The sequence below is a fragment of the Pygocentrus nattereri genome, chromosome 15 (genome assembly GCF_015220715.1).
Source record: "Pygocentrus nattereri isolate fPygNat1 chromosome 15, fPygNat1.pri, whole genome shotgun sequence".
NCBI classification, from domain to species: domain Eukaryota; kingdom Metazoa; phylum Chordata; class Actinopteri; order Characiformes; family Serrasalmidae; genus Pygocentrus; species Pygocentrus nattereri.
Window position 1 is genome coordinate 29158874 of NC_051225.1, and position 11031 is coordinate 29169904.

At 38.8% G+C, this 11031-nt stretch overlaps 1 protein-coding gene across 2 annotated transcripts; it reads right to left on the minus strand.

Moving 5' to 3' along the window:
* Positions 1–2161: 2161 nt before the first annotated feature.
* LOC119265212 lies at positions 2162–10555 on the minus strand. Of its 2 annotated transcripts, XM_037545042.1 has the most exons (18): positions 9391–10555; positions 8308–8633; positions 8059–8173; positions 7889–7951; positions 7414–7797; positions 7216–7314; positions 6908–7140; positions 6220–6398; positions 6012–6111; positions 5527–5874; positions 5342–5404; positions 5178–5232; positions 4985–5076; positions 4775–4889; positions 4587–4697; positions 4139–4306; positions 3046–3198; positions 2162–2905 (listed from the first exon to the last, which is right to left on the minus strand). In XM_037545042.1, exons 2-18 carry the CDS (start codon positions 8392–8394, stop codon positions 2700–2702), a joined length of 2571 nt encoding a protein of 856 aa, XP_037400939.1. In that variant the 5' UTR covers positions 8395–8633; positions 9391–10555; the 3' UTR covers positions 2162–2699. The 2 variants fall into 2 exon arrangements, with proteins under 2 accessions (XP_037400939.1, XP_037400940.1); XM_037545043.1 differs by having other exon boundaries at positions 6018–6111; positions 8308–10555.
* Between the last annotated feature and the right edge of the window lie 476 nt (positions 10556–11031).

Sequence of the window (11031 nt, forward strand, 5' to 3'; positions counted from 1 at the left end):
GCATGTGACTGCATTCATGCGTTGGGCCACAGAAGCATGTTATATGCCTGATTTTGCCCCTATAGTGCTCTATATAGTATAGCCCATAAGGGCACCTTGAAAGGTTTGCCACGTGTCTGCCCTTTGATCTAGGTGTCCGTGCTTGCAATATGTTCATGTGGGGGTCCTATGCAATGCGTCCCCGAGGCAGAAACTGTTGAGCATTCTGTTTTTATTTACATTTTTAGGGTCATAAATCATGTCACATAATTCAATATGTGACATAATTCATCAGCATGATAAAACATTTTTTTATAAACTTGATATTTTCATATAAGCTTGAAAGGTGCCTCCTACTTTATTTCTTATATAAATAATCAATGTATGAAATTTCACATTTATATGTGAATTAGTTGCTGAATTAGAGTTTTTTAAAGTGTGCAAATTTTTGTTATTCCTGGGGGTGTTGCTGGACCTCCAGGGGTCAAATGGCATTAAGAACTGTATATATGACTCTTCTATCATGCAGAACAACCTAGGCAGAGATACTGGGAGTCTGATACCAAAAAATGTTCCCTTCTTCCCAGTTCTTATGTTATTGCTTCTAGTGGCAGTTTGGAGTTGCACAGGCACAAGGTCACCAGGCACAGCGCTGCATTCATATGCAGGCTTTGCAATGCGCAGCGCTGGACTGGTGAAACCTGTGGAAATAAGGGAGACAAGACACCAAACCCAACGAGGACTAGGTGTTTTGGATTAATACTCAGGTGATTGGGAATTGGGTAGGGATGGTGTAAAGTGTGCTCCCCTAGAGGTGGAGGCAGGAATGGAGGGAGTAGTCGTGTCCCCAGAGCTGGGACGCCGACCCCCCGTGACACCGTGCAAACACACAGTGGGGCTGCCGAGTGCTGAAGCATGTAAAAAATACCTATGTCCTCTGTTGCATGATATTCCAGGCAGTTGCTAGGGAGTTACTATGTCATTGCTAGGGTGTTGCTAAGTAGTTGCTAGGGTGTTACCTGGCAGTTGCTATGACATTCCAGGTGGTTACTAGAGTTTTACTATGTTGTTGCTAGGGTATTACTAGGTAGTTGCTAGGGTATCCCAGGTGGCTGCTAGGGTGTTACCAAGTGGTTGCTATAGAGTCCTAACTATGTGGGTATGTGTGTGCATGCATGTTAGTGTATATGTGTATTTAGCAGAAGTGTCATGAGTGTGAGGGAGAGGGACCCTGCGTGTCTGTGAGACTGAGTGGCCTACTGCTGCATCATCGGTTTAAAAAACTGCCCCATTCATTCCTATGGGGATTTTAAAATATTTAAACTTAAATTTATTAAAAACTATAAATCCTATCGGATCCAAAAATACACAGCACAGGTCTCGTCATGATTATCTATGTAACGGTGTTTGCACAATTTTCCATCTGTGTTGGTGACCTACTTTTCCTGCACAGCATGTTTGCCCATTAATATAACTTGAAGATTAATGTAATGTATAGTGCATTTTCATGGTGAATAAAAAAAGACAAAGTTCTCTACCATAAAGATTCAGATACAGTACCATTTATTCACAATGTAAAGCATTTTTTTTCTTGACAATTGTCCATATTAACATTAGACTAAGGATAAATGCACAGAATAATACCAATTCAGCAGTATCCATTATGTGCACTGGAAAGTGTACAGCGCGTTTCATGATAGTATGCAAATTTAACTGTATATGCACAATGAAGACTATATACAAGCTTCAGGGGTCTTGTCTCCTGTGCAAAAACTGCCTCCTCAATTATATAATTACACACATACACACAGATATAACAATGAAATTAATTCAGGCTATTCTCAGGCCTGTGATACATATATAGTAATTCAGCACAGCTCGAATAAGACGTGAATGAGTAGGTGTCCTTTGTAATTTTTGTGATCAAAAGAACAGATTATAAAATTTAATAATAAAAAGTGTTTTTCACTCCCAGAGATGTCTTCTCCACCCAACACAGAATTGGCCAAAGCAATTACAGGTAGTTCTCGACTTACGACGACGACTGGTTCCAACAAACCCGTTGTAAAGCTGATTGGACGTAACTCGAGTATGCTATATGTACAGTACTGTGTAATGATGTTATGAAAATCTTTAAATCATATTTTATCATCATTTTCCTTATTATTGTTATATGTCATACTTTTCTTTGTTCATTTTATGTCATTTGAAGCGTCTATTAATACACTTTCTTTTTTTTTTACAGTTAATTTAAAGTAAAACACTAATTGCAATTCAGAACATAACATATCTTCCGGGATGATGGTCAACCCCTTGTTATTCCGAGTGCCGATCGTGATTGTTTTTTTCCAGTGTCAATCAAAATACTCTTCTCTTCCATTGTGCGCTCTTTAGCTGAATCTCAAACCGCGTACTACAACACTAGAAAGCAAGCCTAAGTAGTGCACTACGCCAACGGCCGCTACTATTTAGGCAAGTCTCGGTTGTAATTCGGCTGTTGATTCGCTTTTCATTTGAGAAAAAGAACTAAGCACGAATTATAAGTTAAATTCTTAATTCTTAAATTCGTAGCTCACCTTTCATAAAACGGTCGTAAAGTCGAATGGACGTAAGTCGAGAACTACCTGTAAATGATGTGGTGATAATGCACCACATCATGCACCATAAGCTGTTTTGAAGCCCAAAGAACTAGACATGGGTATTTAATAATCTCAATGTACTTATGAAGAATCAATGTCATTGTCATCATCAGATGTGTCCTCCACATCTGACACTTGTTCCTCCCTGTCCTCAGACAGCATATCTTGGGATGTCATTTCTCCATGAAGAGCCAAGCTGAATGATGCTTTTGTGTGATGTACTTGGGCATTCACAACACTCAATCTCCTCCTCAACATGCTGTGATATCCACAGTGTGCGCCATTGCCTAAGAATTGGATGAAAAAGCAGATTAACAATGCCCCCCACACCAGGTTTTGCTGAAGCACAAATAGTCCTTCAATCAAGTTGCATACTCTTGACTACATACTGCAAAAATGCTATTAACTGCAATGATGAAAAACTTACTTTGGTCCAGCAGTAAGGTTTTTAGACTCCCAGCAACACCTATGAGGGAGTTCAAGTGCCTCCTCATCTCCTGAACTACAATTTGCTCCTCCTCTTGCATTCTCCTGATCACCATCACCTGGTCAAAGATGGCCTTCTTTGTTCTGAGATCAGCTGTTCATAGAAAGAAATAGAAATATGTAAGCTTACAGCAAGTCAGACCTGCCAACCTGGGAATTCTTTTTGAGTAGCAACTTCTTGCGGTGGGGTGGCACAGCACATCACAGCAAGGCACGGCACAAGGTCAGGTACATTTGCACTCGGGCAACAGGTATCAGTGAATGCATGCATAAAAAACAAAAACATCTCAATCCAATACTCGAACATTTCACAAACATTTCACTCGAGCACAGAAAGCAGTCGAAGGTGACACATGGCGTGCGAAGACAATCGAGAATGAAAAAGGCGGTTTGAGCGCAACATGATGATAAACACGCACGCAGGACTTCTTGCTGTGCTCACGAGTTTCACATTCACGCTCGCAGGGGGATATTTACACAAGCGAAATGCTAAAACTTAAAAAAAAAAAAGTTTATATTTTGCATCTTGTTTTTGAGTAGCCTAGTTTTGACATTGACAATTCACAATTCCCATATCCTGCCAGTTACCTCTGAAACTGTTTAGTACAGTCCTCCCTTTAAAACCAGTCACAGTATGAAGATGGACTGAGAGGGATGAAAACTAAATTCGTTACTTTCGTTTTGACGGCTCTCCGCTTGTAGCCTGTTTGAAGAGTTTAAAACTACCACTATGATTGGTCAAAGTCTTCCCAACTGGTTGCTGCCCAATGCAGTTACACCCATAGACAACCTGCCCAGTGCGCAAATGCACAGACAGTTGAACTCAAAGCCATCGATGGCTTTTCTCGTATTTTGAAGTGACAAATCGTAGCAGCGTAGTTTGATGTCTAAATGCGTATCTGCTACGCAAAATGCGTAAAGGTTGGCAGGTCTGGCAAGTGCTGGCTCTACCTATTAAGCAACACAAGCAGTTATTTAGGATGTATTTAGTATGCAAAAGCTACATTTGAGCTCTGTATTGTACATGTTCTTACTGGGTCCAAGATAAGTCCAGGACCACACAAAATTTTCAGTCAAGAGAAGCTCATCAACAGCAGGCAGAATGATGTCCGTCTGTTCACGTAGCTCTTCAATAGCAGAAGATAAAGCTGCCTTTTCCTCTGCAATTTTCTGGCGCATCTTATGTCGTCTCTTGTTGCTGTCTGCGGAAGAAAATATCAGTCTACTTATTCAAAGTTTACTTAATCAATATCACTATTCACTTTCACTTCACTGGAGAAATAGGCTGACAGTATTTTGTTGTACTGTACAATCCTATATAGGCATAATGACAATAAAGTTGACCTGAATTGAATATAAAGACCTGAATAACATGCACAACAATATTTACATAATTTACATGATGTTATGTTTAGTACATTACAAAAGAAAGAAACAATCAGTTGGCTGAAAGAAAAATTGCTAAATAATGAGGAATCATACCTGTCTGACGGTAAAGGCGATGTTTCCTCTGCATGACACTAAGGTACAGTCCTTCAATTTTCTTCTTCAGAATGACCTCCCTTGAGGCTTCACCCTCCAAACTAGAATTTGCTATTAGGAAAAAGTGACTTTAGAATAAAATATTACTGAATAAGGACACAAGATCAATATTTACTTCAGTATATTACCTTCAGGCCAGTGTTGCACCTCAGTGACCCACTGTTGGATAACAGCATCATCAATCCTTAACTCAGCTTTGAGCTCCTCCAGCTTAAGCTTATCATCTGCCACTCTCTGGACGGCCTTTAATATTACCAAATCATATCACCAAACATTTTTCAGTATTCAGTAACATTTTAAAAGCGTTAAGAACAGTTCCAGTCAGTTAAATGGGGTACCTTAGCATATCTTTGGGCCAATATTTTGTCCATGTTACTCATTTTCTTTTTGTTCCACCCCATTGCCAGAACTGTGAGCATGTCTGTTCTTCCTGTAAACAAAAAGTTTGAAACATTTAACTTCATTGTAATTTCAATGGCTGTGTATCACAAATACATGTGATGGGTTTATTGTATACCAAAAAATACTTACCACCTTTAGACATGTATTTTGTGGAGATAGCAGCCCTGGACAGGAAGCTATTTACCTAACATAGATATAAATGTCAGTAATTTTTCATTATCATGCTCGAACTATCAAGTCTCATTACAACCTCTACACTTCAACAGCTACATAGTGCTTTAAATTATCTTTACCTGCTCCACTTCCTCACCAATGGTATTGCCAGCGCCTTCTTGATTGCGTCCACCCCATTTCAACTGTAACACAGTTTTTGAGAAATCTTGGGAATAGTTTTCAAATTGATTTAAAATTCATATTTTGGTTTGTTTAGCCAACAGTTTTCACATAGCTGTTGAGATTTTATACAACCTTTGCTTACCTCACATGTCCAGGAGTGTGCTTTGGCATGCATCACTGAAAGAAGTGGATGCATCTCCAATAGTCCCTGCAGTTCAGAGCACTTATTGGAGACCTTTTCCAAATACGGATAATACTTGCATGCCACATCTGAACAGAAAAAGGAAACATTTGAGGGGGACAGTTCCTTCTGCAGATACAGAGGGTAAGCATAAATCTCCCCTCTGAACATATTCAGTGCTCTCAAAAGCACCCCATGCCGGCACACAGCGATTTCCAGCCCCTCCTCATCAATTTTTGAGGCAGATTTCCCAGAATGCTCTTTTGCAGCTGTCCATTGTGATGATCCGCACATTCCTTTCCCAGGAGTCTATAATTAAATAAAACAGCACAAAAATGCAAGGATTAGAAAAGAAAAACGAATGTGTTACACAAATAAGTAATTAATTTAAACAGATCAATGAACACAAAATATAAATTCTTAAAAAAAAAAAAACATTAGTGTACATTTACATGTTTGGTTGCCTGCTGGATTTGAGCAACAAAACTTGACACCTCCTCATCTCTGGCCAGGAAGGTGCCATCAAAAAGTCCCTTTGTGGCACTTCTGCACAATAGAAAAAGCTAGATTTCTGTAATGCTACAAACATGAACAGCTTTTGAAACAACATGTGTTCTGTTTGAAAAAAGAAGTATTCTGAACACAACTTCATACCCTGATGCATTCTTAAATCGGTATAATTTTCTATTTCCATCCACTGATACAGCATGCATTTGTGGTGAACATGCTGTACACCGGAAGGGCTCAACTTCCAACAGTTTGTCCACCTCATGCTGCGCGTAGCACCACTCCAGAAATGACCGCTGGAATGTGTCACCACATATTTTTCCGGTCTTGCAAAATAACAGAAAAAACACAAAGGTGATGAACTAATTGTACACATACATTTCTTCATTACATGTAATTAAAAAATACTTCAACACATTGTGTACCACACATTATACACCACACTGACGGCCAGAGTACAGCACAGTAAAGTAATTAGCTGATGAGTTAAACCAGGGGTGCTTGAGCAGGAATAAAATTACCAAACTGTGCAAAACTATCAGGGCATCCAGGTCCAGAGTTCCTTACCTCAAAATATAACAAGAACCACCAACACATTTTAACCTGTAAATGGGCATGTAAAAACCTCATGTGGGCATTTTTCACCCCAACCAAGGTCGCATACCTTCTATGTACAAATTAGAGAATAATGTAAAATAGATAAATGTATTCTACAGCACCTTTAAACAAATAGAAATAGGTTCTGCTTGATTGGAAAGACCATCTGCAGCCACAGTGACCCTTTGTGGATAAGACTGGCCCTGATCTACAACAAAGAAATATGATGCACGCTTACTCTGCCAAAATACTTTGTTCTTTCATCAAGCATTCCAATAAATGCTTGACGAGAAAGCCCAGGAGCCAGCTGCTTCAGATCCTGGAAAGACTGGAACAGGTCTACATGGAAGATGGTCTGGTGGTTGATGGTAGCAGGCCAATATCCACATTGTACTAGTTCATCAAGTCCAGTGGTCCAGCTTTTCATGCACTGAGAACAGCTCAATGTTGGCAAATTTAGTTGGTACCGTCCTGAAATCAAAAAGAGCTGTGTAAGCAGCATGAATTCAGTCGTTTGCATTTAATTGAACTGAACCAAGTACTTACCATTAATTCCAACAAGGATGACCTCTTTGCCACAGGTCAGCTTTAGCTGACTGGGAGAACAGGTACACTGTTGAGGTAGACGAACCGGCAACAGTCGAACTAAAACACAGAAGAAAAAAATTAATGGCAACAAAATTAATCAGAGCTGAAAAAACAGATGGCAAACACATTGCACAACTATTTAAAAGAATTTAAAACCTTCATGCTTTATCTGGTGTGACCCATCATTTTGAAGTTGAATGATCATGTTTGGGGCTAAGGGTTGATAGAATCCCTCAAACATGGCTTCTCGGTTATGGAGGATGTGCTGATGTATCTGTGTATCGCAGGAACTGCACAGGAACTGTCTTGGCAAACAATCTCTGCACCTCACAACAGATGTGTTTTGCAGGCAGATGTCACAGATATAGGTGTCTGTGTGCTCTGCGAGAAATATGTTTTTAACCATGGCTGATCTAGAAGCATTCCACTTCTCTGAGCTTTGAGCTTGCCGTTCAGCCCAGCTTAGTGGCACAGTGCCCTTCTCTTGTGGAGGAATGTCCCTGAGAATGTCTTGCAGTGCATTAAGTTCTTGAGCACTATCTGTAAATGTAAGACAAAAAATATTACTAAATTATTAAATGTGTGACTAACAGTTAGGTATGTATAATCTGTGTAACAGATTTCTACTGACCATAAGGTGTTGGCTCAGGCTGCTGAAATACTGGTTCAGCCACTTCAGAACTGCTCCTTTTACCTGAGTTTGGAACAAAAAGCAATGTGAGACCAAGGTACATTTTCATTATTAAACTATCAGAAGACCTGTACAATTCAAATTTAGAGACCAAAAAGAACATTTATTACGTGTAGTCGAGTTATAAGTCTTTGGGGGAAATTTTGGAATAATTTGTCCTGAATTATCCCTCTGTCTCCAACTAACAACACCAGATACGGGTTTTGCCGACCTTCTTTTCTTTGCCTATGATTGTAAAATAAAAATTAGTACACATACCCAGGCTCATTAAACTGCTTCAGTAAATATCCATAATAAAGATCATGCCATGCTCATACTGTTACCACAACATGTAAAAAGAAAAAAAAACACAGTATTACCAATTTTGGATTGAGCTCTGCTGCAAGTCTCTGTGCTTCCTGAAGAAGCTTGTGGAATTTATTACCAGAGTCTCCTTCAGAGTCCATGGTGTAAATGAAGGCAAAAATATGACACCTACAGATACACAGACAGACAACAGATGCACACACACAGACAATGCAGACAGATAAACAGGTAGACAGATAAACACCAAGACAGACAGACAGATATATGGATGGATGAATGGATGTATGGATAGACAGACAGACGAGTGGCTCTTAAAAGTGCCGTTGGGTCGCTATAAAGGATAGAGAGATAGATGGATGTGAGGAGGGATCTGAAAGGTCTGTGAAAAGAAAAAAAAAAGATGTCAAAACATTTAATGTTACCATATAATTTTTCGGAGCATATTGCAGATACTGTCAGTAATAAAAGTAATTAGGCCTCTCCAACTAGATTTGGTAGAGCACAGTGTGTGAAATGTTTAAAAAAATATCATTGTGCGTTTATACTCTGAAAATATTTTAACTCATTTATTAAATACTACCACGTATCATGAAAACTTCTTACTCATGTTTTCACAATTCACATATCAACCAGCTCTAGCTGTAATGTCATTTCTATATCATTCATTAATGGACATACAGTTTGAGTAATGTTAGTGTAGACCTGTGGATTATTTAGGTATACATATTAGGCACATGCTCTAATTAGGCCAGCTCTAATGCTAGCTAGCAAAGAACATTTTCACCTGTTAAACACCGACACGCATTCTTAGCATGTCAAAAGTAAACTACTACATGGTGCACAGGGCAACATAACTTTATAGAAATTGCGATACTTACAAAAGGAAGAGTGATTAAAATCTCAAGTTTATTAAAGGCATGCTAGCTAATCTAAGCTAGTTTACTAGTTTAGCTAGCAGCATGACCAGACTGTGCACATTTGTCTTATACTCTTGGGATGTTAAACCGAGCTCCTACTTAATATTGCATTTTATTTAAGTTTATATTAATGAAAAAAAACTGTTAATGTATTCAGAATTGCATGTGTCTGTTATTAAAACGAAGTCAAGTTAAGCACCGGACTGCTTACACACTCACCGTGTGGAGGGAAAAGCGAGCTGTGGTTCCGTGTCCAGAGGATCGGGCGGAAGTGCACACAGTCCGAAAGATGGGGGGCGCTCACTTTCACTTCAATGCATTAGCTTTCATAAATGAGGCTGTATGAAATGTAGTGCCCTAACTTAGACCCTCCCTTAAACGATCTTTGCTTCAAAACCTTGATATCGATGGTCGCAATCGCGCTCAAATTGGATAGCAACCTTACCAATGCAACCAGAACTTCACAGTAAGAGTCTTTGTCTGAGCACATTCTTGTTAACTAAATACATACATATATTGGGATGTTTCCATACGTGGTCTATTATGAATGAATTCCTGTTACAAGTGAGGTTAACTAAAACGAACAAGAATGACTAAAAGTAAATTCCTTTGTTAAATTGGCAACCTCGCACATCACTTCTGAAGATGTAAAATCCATCATTATTTGAGCTTGGATACTAATCAGTTCATTTAGGCATATCAGAACCTGAGAAGAACCAGAAACAGAGAATAAAAGAAGGAATACGTTTAGGTGAAAATTACGTTTGTCTCCACACATCAGAAAAAAGTAGCCAAAAACAAACCGAACAAACCCTAAACTATGAAACTATTAAACTCTCATAGTTTATTAATTAATAACAGAATTATGAATAATATATTAATTACTAATATTAATACTATTATTATTATTAATTAATAATAACGTGTGTGCTCATTGGTGTGTATCTCCGTCCCTTACTCTGTGGCAGGCCTGAACATACTGTGCTCCAGTGTATAGCACGCTTATATTTACCTCAGACATCATTGCTCAGGAAGGGTTTTAATAAAGCGATTATGTTGGTCTTTTTAGTGAAGAATTCTGACCGAATCCCACTGTATTCTAGGCATTCGCTCAGTAAGTGCATCTCTCTCTATGTCTCTCTCTCTCAACTCGTAAAACGTCAAATGTCTCATCTTTTTTTAGCGTTTGCGTTAATATACTGTACAGAGTAGATACTACGATCAGTTTGGACACCTAAATATAGCCTAGGGATCGATTTGTCGGGAATCGGCGAGTATTTACATGTATTTGATAGCGGCGTAACATTTGTACGCAGCTCTCTGCGTACGCATGAGTACGCATCCCAGTGTTTAGTTTTGCGTACGATTTCATACGCATAGGGAGTGAGACCCGGTTGGCTATTTCAGGGATTTGGGATTTAGGAATTTTATCAGGTCTGTTTGAAAACAGCTCAGTCAGTGAATGAAGTGTTGACGTTGCCTTTTCACACTCTGCTTTATGTGCATGTTCTTTGCAAAATAGCACCTTTTTCTTTGACTATAGCAAATCCCAAGACTGTTATGTTGATAGCAAATTGCCATAGAAATATGCAAAATTTGCAGGATTTGCTTTAGACTGGTTTACCAGTCTATTCTGCAGACCTCAATTCCAAAAAAAGTTGGGACAGTATGTAAAAGGCACCAGAACATGATTTGTAAAACCACTTTGACTTGCATTTAAACAGAAATAGAACATATTTAATCTTTTACCTTGTCATTGTTTTGTAAATATACACATATTTCTAATTTGATGCCTGCAACATGTTCCAAGAAAGTTATGTTTATCACTAAATTACATAAACTGTTTTTTAACAACACATT